The sequence below is a fragment of the Lynx canadensis genome, chromosome B4 (assembly GCF_007474595.2).
Source record: "Lynx canadensis isolate LIC74 chromosome B4, mLynCan4.pri.v2, whole genome shotgun sequence".
NCBI classification, from domain to species: Eukaryota; Metazoa; Chordata; class Mammalia; order Carnivora; family Felidae; genus Lynx; species Lynx canadensis.
This window is the reverse complement of record NC_044309.1, coordinates 87,723,423-87,744,404: the sequence shown is the minus strand read 5'-3', so window position 1 is coordinate 87,744,404 and position 20,982 is coordinate 87,723,423. Positions and strand designations below refer to the sequence as shown.

The window sequence follows — 20,982 nt, the reverse complement described above, 5'->3', positions numbered from 1 at the left end:
TTATTTAATGATTAAGATAAGATGTTCTCACTCTTTTTTTTTTTTTTTTTCAACGTTTATTTATTTTTGGGACAGAGAGAGACAGAGCATGAACGGGGGAGGGGCAGAGAGAGAGGGAGACACAGAATCGGAAACAGGCTCCAGGCTCCGAGCCATCAGCCCAGAGCCTGACGCGGGGCTCGAACTCACGGACCGCGAGATCGTGACCTGGCTGAAGTCGGACGCTTAACCGACTGCGCCACCCAGGCGCCCCAAGATGTTCTCACTCTTAAACATATTGGAAAAGTTACAAATTATAACAGAATAATATGTATTTTTTTATTGGCCTAAGTTTTTAAAATACACTATGCTCTACTCATGAAATCTCAACTTCACGCCTTTTCATATTTTAATAACTTAGAGCTGCAGAATTCTTTTTTTATTTCATTGTAGAATTTTCTTAAACATTTCTTCCCAATTACAGTGAGTCACCAGAAGAAAGTGCACCATAAAGAAGAGACTGTCTTTTTACAACTTTGAGTCTAAATCTGCTCCTCTCATGTGAAATGGAGTCTGCTGACCCACCCACAGCAGAGTATGGGCTGAGTGGCAGTTGTTGGCTTCCACTGATCAATCCAATCTCTTGTTCTACTCCTATGACCAGGTAAGCACATTTATGTTGAAGTTCTTTACAGCAACGTGTAGTCTGTTTCTATGAAACCCAGCAAAAATGACCTTGTTCCTAGAGCAATTTACCCCAATGGCTTTGTTAACAGAATGGCTTATTACCCACATACATGCATTTAACACAAAAATCAGAAGAACTGACATTTTCCAAAGCAGGGTGACATAAGTAGGCTGTGAAATACATAAATAATTAAGGTTTAAAGTCATTTCACAAAGGCTATAAATGAGTAAATTTTTAAATTTTTCCTCATATTTCTAAGGAAGCAATCAGTTAACAGAAAAGCTGGAAGTAGTTCTGGGATGAAACAATAGGTACTACTCTGCCTATACAGGACAAAAAATAACACCTGGCCAGTTATATGCCTCTTCCTTTCCACGTTTTTTTTTTTTTTTATTATTAAAAATTGAGGTATAACTTACATACAATAAAAAACAGATTTTTTAAAAGTTTATTTTGAAAGTGAGAGCATGTGTGTGCAAGTGGAGAAGGGGCAGAGAAAGAGGGAGAGAGAGAATCCCAAACAAATAGGCTCTGCTCATGGGGCTCAATAGGAACCATGAGACCATGACTTGAGCTGACATCAGAATGGGGACTCAATCTCATATTTAGAATATTCCGTACCACAGGAAGGAAAACCCTGTAATTCCTCTTTTAAAATATTCTATATCTAGGAAAAAGTACACATTCTAAAAGACTAGATGTAAGTATATATTGTTCATGGTTATGTTGAAAATATGAACCTTATTCTAAAATAATATAGACCATTTTCCAATATTCAAATTATAAAAAACTACTAAAGCTACACAAACAGCCTTCATTTTTAAAAAACTAGATCTTTATTTATTAGGTTTTACATTTATTTATTTATTTATTTATTTATTTATTTATTTATTTATTTAATTTTTGCTATTTATTTTTGACAGACAGAGTGTGAGCAGGGGAGGGCAGAGAGAGAGAAGGAGACACAGAATCCGAATCTGGCTCCAGGCTCTGAGCTTTCAGCACAGAGCCTGATTTGGGGCTTGAACCCACTGACTGTGAGATCATGACTTGAGCCGAAGTTGGGTACTTAACTGACTAAGCCACTCAGGTGCCCCATACTTTTAAAATTTTTTAATGTTTATTTTTGAGAGAGAGAGAGACAGAGAGAGAGAGAGAGAGAGAGAGAGAGACAGGGGGGGGGAGGGGCAGAGAGAGAGAGAGAGAGAGAGGGAAACACAGAATCCGAAGCCAGCTCCAAGCTCCAAGCTGTCAGCCCAGAGACTGATGTGGGGCTCAAACTCATGAACCATGAGATCATGACCTGAGCCAAAGTCTGACACTTAACCAACTATGCCACTCAGGTGCCTGAGGTTTTAGCTTTTAAAACAAAGTAACTATCATGGAAGTTTTTTTGTTTTTGTTTTTTTAAGTTTATTTTGAGAGAGAGAACATGAATAGGGGAGGGGTAAAGAGAGAGGAAATGAGAGAGAATCCCAAGCAGGCCTCACACTCAGGGCTCATATTCATAAAGTGTGAGATCATGACCTGAGCCAAAATCAAGAATCCGACGTTTAACCAACTGAGCCATCTAGGTGCCCTATCACAGACGTATTAAAAATGATGCTTATTTTGTCAAAACTCAGCAAATATATAGTTAAGACTGGTACATTTCATTTTATGTAAATTTTATATGGAAGTAAAAAACTAGGATTTTTATATACATTTAACATTAAGCTCTAGGAGAGCAAAAAGGATCAAACATTAGAGACCACTTTTGGTAAAAAAAGGAAAAAATGAACATGAAGAACACACAAAACTGCTGATGGAAAGAATAAATATGCTTATGCTTTAACATAAACAGGAACAAAAAAGCCAAATGTAAAATAATAATTTGTAAAAATGCAATATGTACAGCATGCTCATAATTTTATAAACCAGTATTTCTGTTCCATTCACTTTTCTCTACCCCCCTCACCACTATCATCAGAACTGAAGGTATAATCTACACTGGGGCTTCTCAATCTCAGTATTATTGACATTTACACATTCTCTCTGCCTATAAAATTCTTCACATTTCATCTTACCCTTGCCTGATGGAAATACTACTGACCATTCAGACCTCAGGTAAAATACTGCTTCCTTAGGGAAGCTTACCTGGAACTCATAGGCCTGGTCAAATAACTATTATAAGCTTACAAAGCACCACTCCTTTGTAGCATTTATCACTGTAGCAATTTTGCATTTATTTATTTAATTACAGTTATTCCCTTATGCCCATGACAACAAAGATGTTGTGTATTTTATTCATCATTGTATCCCCTAGAGGCTAGCCCATATGAGGTAAATTACACATTTTCTCAACGAAATGAATGAAAATGTGTATGCTTATGCACACACCACACATAAACAAAAACTGACATTAAGACTGATTATTCTTGGGAAGTAGCATTATATACAAATTTTTTAAAAATCTCCTACATTTTTCAAATTGCCTTTAAAATGAGTTACTTGTTTAACTAGAGGGAAAAATGCATATATACCTAAAGGTTGCAGTAAATATCTTCTAGTGTTAAAGATTCTTGCTACTCCGGCCAATGTTAAAACCCAGGTCTCTGCCCACTGCTTCTCTGCTGTGTCCCTTGAATGATGAATGAGAATATTCCCACCTCCAGACTCAATCTTTTCTTTGTCTGCAGTGGTAGAAGATTCCCGAACTCGGTCCAATAGATGAAAGAGAACCTGAATATTTATAAAAATGCATATAAAAATAACATAGCTTAAATAAAAGCATAGCAATTAAGAACTGTCACAACAAAAGTCACAAGAAATTATATCAGACAGATCAATCCAATATATTAGAAAAAATAGAAGTATTATATTAAGTTTATACTTGAAGTTATAGAATATGAAAAATGTTTTAATTTGATTGGATATTTTCTAAGACTTGTTGACGTATCAACAGAGCATCTATGGGGTAATGTGTAAGAAGGGACTGAAGCTAAGGAATTCAGTCCAGGCAAAAAACAGAATTATAGAAGACATCTAAATAGAGGTTATAACTCAAGTTTTGGGACTAGATGAGGGTGCTGGAAAATATCAAGCAGGAAGTGTCTGGGACTTGGAGAATGTTTACATTTAAAGCGTAGATTCAGGGGAAGGAGTTGAAGAAAAAAAATAAAAATGAAAAAGACAAGCAAAAGCATTCTGTGAAACAGAAGCCAAGGGAAGAGAAATTTCAAGGAGAAAATAGCCAACAGTATTAAATGCTACCAAAAAAAAAAAAAATGAGTAGGATAAGAACTAAACTTAGGGCGAACATTTTGGCAATTAGAAGACTACCTGTAGCCTATGAACAATTTCTGTGGTTCTCAAAATATGGTCTCAGAACCAACAGCATAGCATCACCCAAGAAATTCACAGACATGCAAATTCTCAGGCTCTGTGCCAGGGGGATCAAAAAAAAATCACAAACTCTGGGGGTCTGGGGGTGGTAAGACTTCAAGGGGACTCTGTTACTAAGGTTTAAGAGGCTTTGAATTAGAATAATCTAGAAATCATATTAAAGGGTCAAGAGAATGCAGGGGAGGTGAGGAAGGAAAAAAAATCACTGAGAATTAGGCAGCAAGACTAACAATAAAGCTGTTTAAAATGAAAATAGGAATCAGAGAAAATATCAATTTGTTTTTTAAAATAATAGTAAGGGAGACTAAAGCATGTTTATGATCTGAATAAAAGCCAATAGATAGAGCTGAAACAGAACACAGGGGAAGGAGAAGAGATTTTAATTATTTTTATTAGTAAATGCACATTAATTTTTTAAATGTTTATTTACTGATTTGGAGAGAGAGACACAGCAAAAGAGAACGTGAGCGGGGGGAAAGGCAGAGAGAGAAGGAGAGAGAATCCTAAGCAGCTCCACATCATCTGCCCAGAGCCCAAAGCATGGCTACATTATTAATTTTTTAAGAAGACATTCTGGAGTCTTTTTTATTAAATTGAAGAAAAATTGTTAAATACAATTAGGATTTACTATGTTGCCTATTACCAAACTTAACTGATCTCAGAAATTCACAAAAGCAGTGTAAAGACGATGAGCAGAATTTTATTTTATTTATTTTATTTTATTTTTCAGGTTTATCTTTAAGTTTATTTAGTTTGAGAGAGAGAAAGAAAGAGAGAACACACACGTGAGGAGGGAAAGGACAGAGTGGGAAAGTAAGGGTTATAAGCAGGTTCCTGCTGTCAACACATAGCCCAACACGGGGCTCGATCCCATGAACTGTGAGATCATGACCTGAGCCAAAATCAAGAGTCAGATGCTTACCTGACTAAGGCACCCAGGTGCCCTTGAACAGACTTGTATTAAAATGGAACAGACAGAACCAAAAAGGAAAGCAAAGAGGAGATGCTCACTAATAAGCTGTTAGTTTTGTAAAAAAGTCTTAGAGGATAAAAAAGAAAAAGAAAAAATGAAACTGTATATTTAATGAACAAACATACAGAATTTACCACTTAGAGGTTACTTCTGTTTGCTTAGTCTGCAAGTAAATTTCACTATTGTTGATATTCTTTCATTTATAAAATTTGTAGTTGATTACATTTCAATTATGTGGTTTTGCCACTAGGAAAAACAGGGAGAAAAAAGGGACAAAGGCAGAAATCAGAGACAGATATTAAGAGATGAAGATAGAAAAAGAGAGAATAGGCTTTCAATATGTAATTTGCTCCAGGGTGTAACTTATAGCAGGACAAAACTAACATTTTGTATGGCCAAAAGCACAAATGCATGGAAATTCTTCTTTAAAAATTAATAAGAACAAATTTAATTGAAAAATTTTTGAATCTGTCTCAAATGCTAATAACTCAGGCCAATAATACACAATACCTTCCAAATAACAGTATGCCATGTTGAATGCTGTAACAAAGTTCCATGTGCACCAATTGTTGAAAACAGAGTTTGCCCTGCACTTTTCCTCACAGCAGGACGGGGGTCCACACATAGTTCACCCAATTTTGCATAAAGACACAGCCACAAGCAATCAAACGGTGGTGCAGGGTGGAAGGGCCGATTTAAAACCACTCCTTTTTCTTCTGCCTGTTTTTGCTGTGCTGCCTCTTCTTTATTTAATTCTTTTTCAATAGTTTCCCCTCTTTGGAAAAAATAATCTGAAATATTCCACTAAAGAGCAAAGTAGAAAAATACCATTTCACTCACAGGTTTTATTTTAAACACATAAATAAATATTCAATACATGATTGGTTGCTTTAACTTTCAGAAACAAAACTTTAAAAAGTCACTTCAGAAATTCCTTTTCTAGCAGAATAGATTTGAAAACATCTCTGTCATATGTCTCCATCTGATTTCCGGAGAATATGGGGAAACAATCTTGTGCTGACATTAATATTTTTAAATATTTTTGTTATGAAACATTTCAAGAACATACAAAATAAAACAAAACAAATAAAACAGGGAAAATGTATCAACATATCAATGTACCCAAAACCTATTATTAACATTTTGGCATATTTATTTCGTGCCTATATTTTATAAAAAATTAACCATGATACCATTATGACACCAAAAAAATTATTAACAGTTCTTTAATATCATTTAATGGCATTTTATAATTTCATAGAACAATTACTAAATCCCAACGTAGCTTATGACCTCATTCTCAACCACAGTACAGTGTATGAATTAATGAGAATTACACCAATGATAAAAATGTAGAGAATCCTATAAACATAAATATAAGAGGTGACACCAGGCAGTAATATAGTCAACACTGAATTAAATACTCTTTGGGAGGGATTCTATATGTGTGCTTATTTTCTTTCCTATGATTACAGTTTAATAGTAACTTATCTAGCTTATAAGGGATATCTGACTTTAAAATTTTCTGGCTTATAGAGGTGTCTGGGTGGCTCAGAAGGTTAAAAGTGTCGGACTCTTTCATTTCAGGTCAGGTCCTGATCTCATGGTTCAGGAGTTCAAGCCCCACGTTGGGCACCTCGCTAACAGTGCTGAATCTGTTTGGGATTCTCTCTCCCTCTCTCTCTGCCCCTCTCTTGCTCATGCTCCCCCACTCAAAAATACATAAACTTTAAAAAAATAAAAGTAAATAAATAAAAACTTTTGGCTTATAAAAAACTTTTAAAAGTGTAAATAATTGCCTTTAAATGCATTTATATTGGAAACAGCTTTGTTTACTAATGTAATATTAATAACATCCTAACTTAGATTTTACTTCTACATTCAAAGTGAGTAAAATGAGGCTCAAAAGGTCAGTCATTAAACAATTAACAACAGGCACAGAGAATTAAAATACAAGTATATCTGTTCCCACAGTCAAGGCTCTTCCATTAACATATGCCTTCTAGTAGCTAACGAAGCAGAGTGGATGAACTACAGGACCATGTAAAGACTTTTATTGGAGGTTTATTTACTAAATAAGTAGTACATGAAAATGTTGCTACTAAAACAATATTGAAAATCAATTAATCCTTACACGAGAGTCACATAAATATTTCTCTTTTATGTACTATTACTTGTTTACTAAATCCTCTCATGACAAACCTTTTAAAGCGAAATTTCAGCTCAATAGATAAAGATTATTCCAAATATTCTATCAATGAATTATTTCTTAAATTATGTCATTTAATCCTTCATGCAAAATAAAGGTTTAGCACTTAAATGTCATTCAAACAACCCCCATAAAACAAAAAGCCTATTTGCTTAGCATTCATTCTTAATTGCCTAACAACGATTTCTAAATTATATGATCACAAGAAAGGCAGTAATACTTACCAATAAACCTATTGAAGTTAAACTAATATTAAGTTCTTGGTTATGAAGTCCAAAGCTACCTGCTACATCTACGACAATCTGCAGGCATGTGCAAGGCATTGTTGGTAGAAAATCTGTCACAACCAACTGAAGACACTGGAATGCAGTTCGTATCAAGGATTCTCTAAAAAAAATGAAAAATAAATATATATTTATGCACTTAAAAGAAATGTAAGTAAAAATATACACCTTACAATAATTTGAACCAAGTTAAATCCTACTCTAAAATTTGAACAAGAGGGGTGCCTGGGTGGTTCAGTAGGTTAAGCATCAGATTCTTGATTTCAGTTCAGGCCATGATCTCAAGGTTCCTGAGTTCGAGCCCCATGTCAGGTTCCTCGTTGACAGTGCAGAGTCTGCTTGGGATTGTCTTTCTCTGCCCCTCCCTTGTTCATGCTCTCTCTCTCTCAAAATAAATAAAAATAAACTTTAAAATTTGGACCAAAAAATCTCCCCTAATATAGGTCATACAGTATTTTAACATCTACATAATGTAAAAGAGATACTTATACTTAAATAAATTAACAAACAAAACTGAAGAAAGGATGTTGTATCAACCAGCCAAACAAAAGTTAGACATTAACAAAAAAAGGAAATTGACTATAGCTACTTTCTCACCACTATATCCCACAAATCTAGCATGGTGCCCAGCATATGCAAATAGACACTTAATGAAAATGAGTTCCCCAATCTTTTTTATGTATATCTCATTTAAAATAATCCATCTAGTCTGCATAAGAAAATAGTATACTTTGAATTTCAAATGAAGAGAATAAGAAGTATTTGACTTTCGGGGCACCTGGGTGGCTTGTTCCTTGAGTGACCGACTTTGGCTCAGGTTACGATTTCATGGTTCATTGAGTTCAAGTCCCTCATTGGACTTGATGCTATAAGTGCAGAGCCCACTTCAGATCCTCTGGCCCTCTCTCTCTGCCCCTTCCCTGCTTGTGGTCTCTCTCTCTCTCTCTCTCTCTCTCAAAAATAAATAAACATTTTTTTTTTTAAAGAAGCATTTGACTTTAGAGAGAAATGGCAGTGGGGAAAAATAATAACAAAAGTGAATTATAATAGCTAACACTTACTGTTTGCTATGTCATGTACTTCCTGTTTTACATGTACTAAATAATATCTTACAACAACATCCTATTTTATAACTGCACTGTAAATTAGGAGAAGAAATTTTAGCTTGATTTAAGCTATCGCTGGCTTCCTTCCACTTGAATCATCTCAGTATTTTGTAGAATTTAAGGAAATTTACTACTACAAATAAATAAGAAAGATCAATTTTCCATAATAGATAGTCTCAAGCATTTCAACCATACAAAACTCCTCAACTAGTCATCATGTAAGATGGCATGAGTTCTGCTGCAGAATGAGACAAATATATCCACACATCTAATAGACCTTTCCACTGCAATGTTTCACTTTAAACTAAACAAGTCCATTTTGCTCTTCCTTCAGTATTTACTACTTAGTTAATACCACCACCATTCATTAAGCTGCCTAAGTCAGAAATGTGGGAGTCATTCCTTATTCTATTTCCTATTTCACCCTTCACCTCTATAGTCAATCTGCTAAGTAGCTCAAATCCATCTCCTCCTGTCTTTTTTTTTTTTTAACATTTATTTATTATTGAGAGACAGAGAGAGACAGAGCATGAGCATGGGAGAGGCAGAGAGACTGGGAGACACAGAATCCAAAGCAGGCTCCAGGCTCTGAGCTGTCAGCACAGAGCCCAACGCGGGGCTAGAACTCACAAACTGGGAGATCATGACCTGAGCCGAAGTTAGATGCTTAACTGACTGAGCCACCCAGGCGCCCCATCATCTCCTCCTTTCTATCTCTAGAGAGCACTACAGGCTCTCTCATTTCCCCCCACCCCTCCAGGGTACTGTTAAAGTGATAGAGCTCAAATGCACATCACAATGTTCCTTTGCTTAAAACTCCTAAATGTCTCTCAAATGGACTGAGGACAAATCCAAATACATAGTTTATAAAAGCATGTAAGGTCCCTCATAATTTTGGCTCAGCCCCACTCCAGGGACACAGGCTCTTCCCACTGGAATCCTATTCTTTGGAGCATAACAGACTATTCTTATTAGGATCCTAACATAGACCTTGTTCCTTTTCCATAAGATTCTAGTTTTAGAGCAAGAGCTACCCAACTGTGTAATCATAGAAACTAGCAAGCATAGTATTTAGAATATACTAGGCACAGAATAAATGAACAATAAAATTTTAAAAGTCACTTAAAAGCAAATTCCTAGATTTCCCAATATATGCAGAGAAGTCCTAAGTGTTAATTTATATCTTATCAAATATTTATTTTAATAATATAAACCCCAATCTTTGGATGTGTTACAAAATTTTTTAGCTTGGTGCATTTACATTAATTATGAACTTTGTATTCTTGTACAAATGTCAAATAAACAGCAATTTTTTTCATCCTTCCAAAACAAAGGTGAGCCCTAATAATTCACTCCAGCCAACTGGAGGTAGGATTAAGAAAAAATGATTCTAGATCTTAGACTTAAACAGGAAGGGCATACATAAAAAATTACCACTTCTGCAACATTTTAGGATGAATTCATTCTTTACCTCTATTACTTTCTGGATGTTAGTTTTAAAAACTTACCCTTGATCATTTCTGATTGCTCCCATGACTCCAAGCACTAATGGCCATCCAGGCCCAAGACTGTCTCCCTGACTCTGAAGAATCTGTAACACACATTCTAATTGCTTAAGTCGGATATCTGGATGGTTAATACTGGACATTTCTTTCAATGGGTTCAATAAAAGCAACTGTAGTCTCTGAAAAGAGGGCAGGAAACTAATTAGAAAGAGAAGCTTTATTGTTACTTTTTAAATTTAAATTCACCTCCACTCAGATTGTAAGAGTAAATAAAAACTTTTCTACTAAAACAAACACTGATTTCTCTGAAGTAATTAAGAGATTTATATGTCACCTTTTTTTAAAATAAGAGAAATAAAAACCTATCTTTAACATGTTAAATTTCAGATTAAATGGAGTGACTATGCGTTAAAGGACACTAATTAAAGACCCGTATAGAAATTAATCTCAATAAAGGAAATGTGTCTATATACATCTAGCTATATCTGGAGAGAGGAAATAATCCCCAATTTCTAAAACTATTTTTCATAATTTACTCTGTTAATATACATCACGTTTTGTTTATTTGGAGCAGCAGGCAAAATATTTTGAGCAGCAGGCAAAAGTTTATTAGAATATACAATTAGAAAGGAAGAATAGTAGAAAAGCTCTCTTTACAGAGAGGGGACATTCAAAAGTGAATGCCCCTATATCACATACATTTAAATTTAAAATTCTTAATACTACTAAAAAGTGAGTAAGTATGGTACCCATTAACAAAGACAGCGTCAAACGATTAGAATCCACTGTGGCACAAAAACAGACACACAGACCAATGGAATAGAATAGAAACCCCAGAACTAGACCCACAAACGTAGGGCCAACTCATCTCTGACAAAGCAGGAAAGAACATCCAATGGAAAAAAGACAGCCTCTTTAACAAATGGTGCTGGGAGAACTGGACAGCAACATGCAGAAGGTTGAAACTAGACCACTTTCTCACACCATTTACAAAAATAAACTCAAAATGGATAAAGGACCTAAATGTGAGACAGGAAACCATCAAAACCTTAGAGGAGAAAGCAGGAAAAGACCTCTCTGACCTTAGCCGTAGCAATCTCTTACTCGACACATCCCCAAAGGCAAGGGAATTAAAAGCAAAAGTGAATTACTGGGACCTTATGAAGATAAAAAGCTTCTGCACAGCAAAGGAAACAACCAACAAAACTAAAAGGCAACCAACGGAATGGGAAAAGATATTTGCAAATGACATATCGGACAAAGGGCTAGTATCTAAAATCTATAAAGAGCTCACCAAACTCCACACCCGAAAAACAAATAACCCAGTGAAGAAATGGGCAGAAAACATGAATAGACACTTCTCTAAAGAAGACATCCGGATGGCCAACAGGCACATGAAAAGATGTTCAGCGTCGCTCCTTATCAGGGAAATACAAATCAAAACCACACTCAGGTATCACCTCACGCCAGTCAGAGTGGCCAAAATGAACAAATCAGGAGACTATAGAGGCTGGCGAGGATGTGGAGAAACGGGAACCCTCTTGCACTGTTGGTGGGAATGCAAATTGGTGCAGCCGCTCTGGAAAGCAGTGTGGAGGTTCCTCAGAAAATTAAAAATAGACCTACCCTATGACCCAGCAATAGCACTGCTAGGAATTTACCCAAGGGATACAGGAGTACTGATGCATAGGGGCACTTGTACCCCAATGTTCAGAGCAGCACTCTCAACAATAGCCAAATTATGGAAAGAGCCTAAATGTCCATCAACTGATGAATGGATAAAGAAATTGTGGTTTATATACACAATGGAATACTACGTGGCAATGAGAAAGAATGAAATATGGCCTTTTGTAGCAACGTGGATGGAACTGGAGAGTGTAATGCTAAGTGAAATAAGCCATACAGAGAAAGACAGATACCATATGGTTTCACTCTTATGTGGATCCTGAGAAACTCAACAGGAACCCATGGGGGAGGGGAAGGAAAAAAAAAAAAAAAAAGACGTTAGAGTGGGAGAGAGCCAAAGCATAAGAGACTGTTAAAAACTGAGAACAAACTGAGGGTTGATGGGGGGTTGGAGGGAGGGGAGGATGGGTGATGGGTATTGAGGAGGGCACCTTTTGGGATGAGCACTGGGTGTTGTATGGAAACCAATTTGTCAATAAATTTCATATATATAAAAAAATAAAAATAAATAAAAAAAAAAAGACTAGCATAGTCCACTGTAAAATATATATATATATATATATATAATATTCCATTTTTGAAATTTAATCTCAAATGACTGGCTTGATAATTCAGCTTTAAGCATATCTATTATATAAAAGCTAGATTTGTGTCAGAAAGTCTTGATTTTTAAATAAAATTGCAGAAATATAAGTTCTAACTTAAAAATAAAAAAAAAAAAAAAAAAAAAAAAAAAAAGAATCCACTGGAGTAAAGACAGCATTCTTTTCTAGTCCTTTCAAGACCTGAAAGCACTTGCATCATTTTTACCTGTTTTCTCTTCAAGGATTCATTTATTTGGTTCACTGATTGAAAAAACATTTAAGCTCTCACCTATGTGTCAGGTATTACAGTGAATAGGATTTGGATAAGGGTTTTCTTTTCAAAAAACTTAAACTGTAACAGGAAAAAAATATGAAGTCACTAAAATTTAAGCTGTATAAGAACATATATCTTTTCTGTCTTGCTCATCATTCTATTCCAAGAGCTAAATCACTGGGTAGCATCTTGTATGTACTCAGTAACTATGTATTGAGTAAATTTATAGAATACAATCACCATCTTCATTCCTACTCAATCTTCAAACAAAAGAACTTCAGTGGACTTTTAAAAAACCGTATAAGAGATCTATAAATGATTATATGAGTCAGGACAAAGGACTCAAGACAAAAATAAATTGGGGAAGTACAAAGGAACTTTTTAAATTATTTAAAAATAAAAACCTATTTTATTGTACTTGTCTCTTCTACCACTTGCTTTTCTCCCCATGTAAGGATAATTAGAGAAAAAAATTAGGAATAGTTAGGGACCAAAGCAAGGAGGCTAATAAAGTAGGGCCTCAAAATAAAGTCTTAGCAGTGCATGAACAGGGAAACTTCCACAATGGGAGCCCAATTCTAAGTAATTTAACAGCTTTAATTCTGTGTCATTCACAAGAAGGTTTTCATGACTTTTAATAAAGATAATCCTAAAAATCCAGACATACCAGTCTTCTGTATGATATCCATGGCCTACATATAAAATATTAAACAACACCCATTCTCAGAATATCATCGATTTGATAAATTAAGAAAAAGACTACACATAGGAGAGGATGATTTTACACTAAAAATTTTTTTAAAACAAGGTAACTTTTTTTTTTTACCTGGTTTTGTGAAAGTGGAGGATCATGACTAAATGTTAATCCTGCTTTAATAAGTGAAGTTAAAGCTTCTGCTCCCCATTCTCTCATTCGAGAGTTTGGATGCTGGCACACCTGAAGACAAAACATTGAACAAAAATTAAATATTTAATTTGTACACTTAAGCTACATATCACACATCAACTGAGAAAAGAAAAATTTAAATATAACATTTTGTATTCTTTCACATTTTAAAAATTATATGAAATGTTCACCAATAAGGGCTGAATAAAAAATTGTATCTAAAATGGAAGTAAGCTTACCTTCTGTATAAGGGGCAAAGGAAGCAATAGAGAGACAGAAAATAAAAGATGAAACTAAACAAGTCACAGAAAAAAAAGGATTTCAAAAAAGTAAATTATATCATCAGAGTAAACAAAAGCAGCAAGCTGATACTAAGGTTCCTAATCAGGCCAACCCTCATAATCAAATACTATGCTAAGATTTTAAAAACTTATTTTTGTGCCATTTGATGAGAATGTCTAGGACAAGAAAATCTGCATTTTTCCTCTATAATAATTCATAAAAGTAATCCCAACAAAATGGGGGAAAAAAATAAAGAAAAGTTAAGCTCATTTGTTTCTCTTATGAAGAGTAATACCTTTCCTACCTTACTAAAATAATACAAAATGATCGTGGAAACTAAACCTAAAGTTCACATACACACGCATACTAACAGAAGCAACCATTACTGAGAATCAGCTAATTATTACCAGTCACTCCAACTTGAACACAAGAGTATACAAATCCAGATGAAATTCCCTGGCACTATCTACAATTAGTGATACCACACAGGCTTTTTCCCTTTAGAGAAGAGCTATCTCAGAATCACAGGAAAGGTTATAAAGGAACAGTGTTTATAATGAACTCTCAGCCCCAAATGCCTTAAAGTTTCAGAACTAGCTGAAACTGAGGTGGATCAAGAGACTCTGTAACAAAAGAAAGAGGACCCAAGCTAACAGCTAGTGGAGACTTCAGAGATTTCACTGATGTGTCACCCATTATCAGTGCAAAACACCAACCTATTCCTTCCCCAAGGCAATCATTGCAAAACTTTAGTCCCTAATGAAATACACAGACATAAAGACAAGGGGGAAAAAAGTTAATGTTGATTGTTCACATGGTCATCCAGAATCCGTAGTTCAATGTGTCTATCTTTATTCTTAACAAAAGTAAATACAGCATTTAAGAAAAAAGAAGTTACCTCAAGTAGATGGCCAGTTAGAGGTCTCCAAAGAATTTCTATTCGGTGCATGTTAACTAGACCAGTTTCTAACAATTTGGCAACAGCAAAAAGAGATGGTTCCTAGAGAGAAAACATATTGCATTTTGATATTGTAAGAAATTTTTAGTACCTCAACTATAAATAAAACTGACGATACTCTGAAAAGCATGACTATAATTAATATATAATTAGTATAAATTAGCAATAATCATAACAGAACCTTAGTTATCATGAGACAAGACTTTCTGAAACTCACCCTCAAGTATCCAGGATAGATTCTAATTATAAAATTTGGTTAGGAAGAGAATGCTTTCATGAGAAAAAAGTGAAAAATTCAAAATTATTCCAGACACAGAGTGGCTACTCTTCTGACCAGAAGGAAAGATGCATTCTGTTATAGACTAAACTGTGTCCCCTTAAAAAATATCTATGTTGAACCCTACCCCCGAGGTGATGGTCTCTGGAGATAGGGCCTATACGGGGGTAATCAAGGTTAAGTGAGGTAATAAGGTGAAACTCTGGTAAGATAGGATTAGTGTCTTAAAAGAAGAGACACCAGAGAGCCTCCTGGCATGCTCTTGAGCACTCCTTCCCACCATGTGAAGACCCAGTGAGAAGACTGCTATCTTTCAAAGCAGCAAAAGAGTCCTCACTTGAGGACCACCATGCTGGCATCTTGATCTCAGACTTACAGCCTAGGCTGATTGATATATATTCTTACTAGTGCAGTCTTCAAATGTCCACGTCTTATGTGTGAATGTCAGGAAGTATGAAAAAATCCGAAAAGAAACAACAGAGACCAGGGGAAAGAAGTATAGAGTCAGGAATGAGGCAGATATTGGAACTGTGAGTTTAGGAAATAACAGAAAAAATACCAGAGACAGGTGACAAACCCCTCTCCTCAGTTGCTAGCATTTCACCAACCAGAAAAGGAATCAGTATTGTTTTAAGACAAATTTGGCCAGGCTGACCTTTGCTGCATGCACTAATGTTACAGGCACCCTAAAAATTTGTGTGGTAGAAGAATGTACCATTGTAGAAACAGTATGATACAGTGGTTAAGACTGACATTTGTGAAGTTTTAATTGACTAGGACCTCATTTCAACTCTACCACTTAATAGGTATGTAACTTGAATAAGTTACTACTTTCACTAAAATTTTTTAAATTTTTTAAATGTTTATTTAAAAGCAAGAGAGACAGAGCATGGGCAGGGGAGGGGCAGAGAGGGAGACGCAGAATTCGAAGCAGGCTCCAAGCTCCGAGTTGTCAGCACAGAGCCCGAAGCAGGGCTCGAACTCACAAAACATGAGATCGTGACCTGAGCCGAAGTCAGACGCCCAACCGACTGGGCCACCCAAGCGCCCCTCACTAAAATTTTTTAAATCTATACGATGGGGTAATAATATACAGAGACAACCACATGTTAGAAGTATCTGGCAGATAATAAGTCCTCATAAATGTTGCCTAGTATGATTTTCTCCTCCTCCTCCTCCTCCTCCTTCTTAGCCCCAACATGGGGCTTGAACTCACAACCCTGGGATCAAGAGTCAGATGCTCTACCAACCGAGCCAGCCAGCCACCCCATTCTTCTGCTAATTCTAACCAGGATGAACACAGGAATCGTGTGGCATTTAAAAAAATGTACAAGCTCAGAGCCTGGAGCCTGCTTCGGATTCTGTCTCCCTCTCTCTCTGCCCCTCCCCTGCTCACACTCTGACTGTCTCTCTTTCTCCCTCTCAAAAATAAATAAACATCAAAAAAAAATTTTTGTTTTTAAATGTACAAATGCCCACACCTCATAACCAGATTCTTATTCAGAAAGCCTAGAATGTATTCCCGGCATTCGCATTTTTTAAAAACTCCACAGCAGACTTCGATGCACACAAAAGTTACAGCCACTAGTGAAGTGGTTAAGAATAAAGCTCTAGAATGAGACCTATGTGGGTTCAAATCCAAGTTCTAACAATTACTAAATATGTGATCCCAGGCAGATTACTTAAACTCTCTATTTTCATATTTCATCTGTAAAAAGGGGAAACTACCGCCAAACCTCACAGAGTTGTTTTAAATTATTAAATTAAACATTTAAGTGCCTGGCATACAGTAAACTATGAAGAATATTTTTGTCATTGTTATACTGAGTTTGGTAATATGTCTGCACAAGTATCATCCACCACACCTTCTTTCAGGGAAGAATTTGCAAGCTTCATCATAAGCTACTTCTCAACACATTAGCAAAAATTCCTGAAATGAGGACCAAAAATGAGATGACTTTAAATCCACACTAAAGAACACTGATATATATATCTTTCATTTTAATTTTTTTAAAATTTTTTAATGTTTATTTATTTTTGAGAGAGAGAGAGACAGAGAGAGAGAGAGAGAGAGAGAGAGAGCGCGCGATCATGAGCAGGGGAGAAGCAGAGAGACAGAGGGAGACCCAGAATCTGAAGCAGGCACCAGGCTCTGAGCTGTCAGCGCAGTGCCCAATGCAGGGTTAGAACTCACGAACTGTGTGATCATGACCTGAGCCAAAGTCAGATGCTCAACTGACTGAGCCACCCAGGTACCCCAATATATATATCTTTAATCCCTAGAATGTTTAACTCACTCAGAAGAGCTGACATTGTCAAAGTTTTTTTTAATAATGAAGAAAAATATAAAAGTTTCTAATTTTAACATCTGCATATTTATAATAATTTTTATAAAAAGCACAACTGAATAATAAATTGTTCTTTGCCTCCATTTAAACATTTTTTAATATTTTTATAACATTACAACATTAATACATGCAGCAAAGGTCAGCCTGGCCATATTTGTCTAAAATTTTTATAGTTTATATTTTTATAAACTATATTATATTTTTATTTCCATTATATTTTTCCATTTCATTTCCATATTATTTCCATTTCAATTATATTTTTATTTCCATTCCACATTTATCACTTCGCTTTACAATATTAAATCCTAAAAGAGAGAAACGAGAATCCATTCTCAGGAACATAATCTCCATTCCAACGCATCCATTTTTTCATTTGTTCCTTCTAAGCCTCCCTAAAATATATCTGCTCCAACCACTCTCTTGAAATTGTATTCTTCCAGCATAATTATAAACATCAAATCCCTATTTTTTCTTAATTCTCATTGATCTTGACTTCTTGTAACATTTTTCTTTTGATTTCCATGAACTTGCTCTTTCTTATGTAAATTATACCATTCCTTCAATATCCACCTCCAATCACAAACCAATTCATGTTAATTAATCTTAATTCTTTTAGTAGAAATATGCACTTAGAAACATTTTCTATAATAGGACACTAAAGATTCATAGAATATGTCTCACATCACTTAGTATCTATAACTATTTATTTAGACTCTTATACCATTTAAACTGCCACTTAACCATGAGCCAGTAGTTCACATGCTGTTAGAAAGTAAAAATCTTAAATATCCTTTATATTTCTTAGCACTATCATGTATACAGTACACATACCATGGTTACTGAGTTAATACGTAAATTCCCAAGACATTACTACAGAAACTTGCTCAGATTTCATTAAAGTACTCTATTAAAAATATATTTGTGCGTTGAGTTAATCTTAAAGATTCAGGATTATTAAGGATATCAAGAAATTTACTACTTTACTGTATTTTATATTACCCATGCCTTAATTTGGAGTAAAGTATAAAACATATTTTCAAACACCTACATGTTTATGTAATACTCTAACTATGTGCTATATGAAACTTCTCCTTAATAAGACCTCATTGGTTAATCTTTAAATGAGTCCTACAGATGACAAGCCACAATACAAAGAATTATAATTGAAGACTAAGCAGACAACATAATTTTGGATCTTACAGATACATGTTAAACAAGTTACAAAGCTGCATTCTCTGCTTTTTAATCATGTTCTAGGTATCCTCACTTATTTGTAAATGGTTACACCATATTTATTTTAAAACACAGAAGGCATTTTATTTTACATAATTTCTAAAATATAAACAAATCCATATATTCTTGTGCTGTCCAAGTATAATAGAAAATGATATTTTGATTACAGAAAGAAATGCTCTTGAATGCCAATATTCAAAAGTACTATATTCTATTCATTCAGTCAATGAGTAAAGGAAAAATTTAATTTTTAAGGTAGGGAGAATCATTACCTTTACTAAGAAATGATTAGCTCCATTATTTCCATCCCAATGAAGGCAAGAGAAACTGAGACATATATATATTGCTTGACTTAAACCTTGTATTGTCCCAATCATAAATTGAAATTACAAATATTATTGTGACATTCTATGGAATTCATTTATAAATGTGGTATTACATATATTCTTTTAAAAAATGTTTCTTAAAATATTCAGTACACAACAGAAATGGACACAATTTAAATTTACAATACATTAGACATATCACAAACCACGTCATGTCCTCTTCACTCCCTCTTCAACCAATAACCCTAAATGGCAAAGCTCAACACAGACTGGAAGAAAGTATTAGTCCCACTACTAAAATACTAAGATCACTATGAGTGTACATCTTATTTAACTCAATAATGTACCATATTTAAAACAGAAAGACAGAATATCACACCTTATTATTTCCATAGGCCATATCCATTGCTTCTAGGGATAAGGAGCAAAGTGCATTTATTAAATGATGCAATGATACATCATCAAGATACCTACAATGAAAATGAAGAAGTATGACATTCTGATCTAAAATATATAGCTAATAATATTGCTTTCAATGTCAAAAACTGATTCTTTTTTTTTTAATTTATTTATTGTTCAATTTATATCCAAGTTAGTTAGCATATGGTGCAACAATGATTTCAGGAGTAGATTCCTTAATGCCCCTTACCCATTTAGACCATCCCCCCACCCCACAGCCCCTCTAGCAACTCTCTGTTTGTTCTCTATATTTAAGAGTCAAAAACTAATTCTTACTGTGAGCTTTCAAACAATCTTGAAAGTATATTGGAAATCACTGGTAAATCTGTCATCACTGCTGTTGTGAGAACCTAAGAGAAGAGTACAATTAAATGTAACATATGAACATATTGAGAAGCACAAATTCAGTAAGACTAACTACAGCTTACTGTACTGGGTCCTTCTACAGCTCTCCCAGGTTTCAAGGCACCACCACTACTAGGCTTTAATCCCAGAATCCATACAAGATGCTGTAAAATTAAAGAAAAAAAATAACTAAATTTGTAAAATTGTAAAAACCCTAATAACTATAATTAAAAGTCATTAGTAACTCTTAATAACTAAAATTAAAATCAGAAGTAGGTTTCCAATAATTAAATTTAAATCGGTAACTGCTATTCATATAAAATACTTAAAACACCAAGCATAGGCAGAACTTAGGCCATTAAGAGAAGCCACATCTTGGGGCGCCTGGGTGGCGCAGTCGGTTAAGCGTCCGACTTCAGCCAGGTCACGATCTCGCGGTCCGTGAGTTCGAGCCCCGCGTCGGGCTCTGTGCTGACTGCTCAGAGCCTGGAGCCTGTTTCCGATTCTGTGTCTCCCTCTCTCTCTGCCCCTCCCCCGTTCATGCTCTGTCTCTCTCTGTCCCAAAAATAAATAAACGTTGAAAAAAAAAAAAAAAAATTAAAAAAAAAAAAAAAGAGAAGCCACATCTTTTTTCTTTTCCTTCTTCAAACTTACTGTCTATTCTTTAGGCTTACCCAAACTACCAACAGGCATTGCTTAATTTAATTGGTAGCACCTAGATATAAAAAGAACGCTGATCTTTGACTCAGAGCCTACAACATACCTGTAGGGTCGCCAAGACAAGTTGCCATGATGTTCCAAGAACAGCTCCATGGCAGTGTGCCAAGTTAAGTAAAGTCCTCATACACTGGATATTTTTGGAAGTGAGCTATATTTAAATAAATATATATTTGTAAGAATTGTTATGCATTCTCGTAAAGCAGGATTATCATATTCAAATATTTTTTTAAATAAAAAAACAAATATATTAAGAAAATAGGTGTGGATGGTTTGTATAGAACAAATTAATTTGCTTAAAAATTGTGTTACCATCATTGTTATGATAATGTCAGTTGTCTTCTAAAGGTATCAATCATCCAAGTAAAATAAATAACCCTAACAACAAAATCTGGCAAACAAAAAGAAAGGTACAGGGGAGAGAGTTAATATGGCAGAGTAGTATAGGGACCCTGAGCTTGTCTTGTCCCTGAAACACA

General features: G+C 35.0%; 1 protein-coding gene across 5 annotated transcripts in view; it reads right to left on the bottom strand.

The window, feature by feature from the left end:
* MON2 (MON2 homolog, regulator of endosome-to-Golgi trafficking) overlaps positions 1-20,982 on the bottom strand; it is a 121,157-nt gene that overhangs the window by 32,085 nt on the left and 68,090 nt on the right. For all 5 annotated transcript variants that reach the window (XM_030323101.1, XM_030323098.1, XM_030323099.1 and 2 more), the window contains 10 exons: positions 20,550-20,654; positions 19,870-19,950; positions 19,718-19,791; positions 19,362-19,452; positions 14,739-14,840; positions 13,499-13,609; positions 10,132-10,307; positions 7,458-7,620; positions 5,535-5,828; positions 3,190-3,388 (listed from right to left, as the gene is read on the bottom strand). In XM_030323101.1, coding sequence (XP_030178961.1) covers positions 3,190-3,388; positions 5,535-5,828; positions 7,458-7,620; positions 10,132-10,307; positions 13,499-13,609; positions 14,739-14,840; positions 19,362-19,452; positions 19,718-19,791; positions 19,870-19,950; positions 20,550-20,654 — 1,396 coding nt within the window. The remainder of the gene's footprint in view (positions 1-3,189; positions 3,389-5,534; positions 5,829-7,457; positions 7,621-10,131; positions 10,308-13,498; positions 13,610-14,738; positions 14,841-19,361; positions 19,453-19,717; positions 19,792-19,869; positions 19,951-20,549; positions 20,655-20,982) is intronic.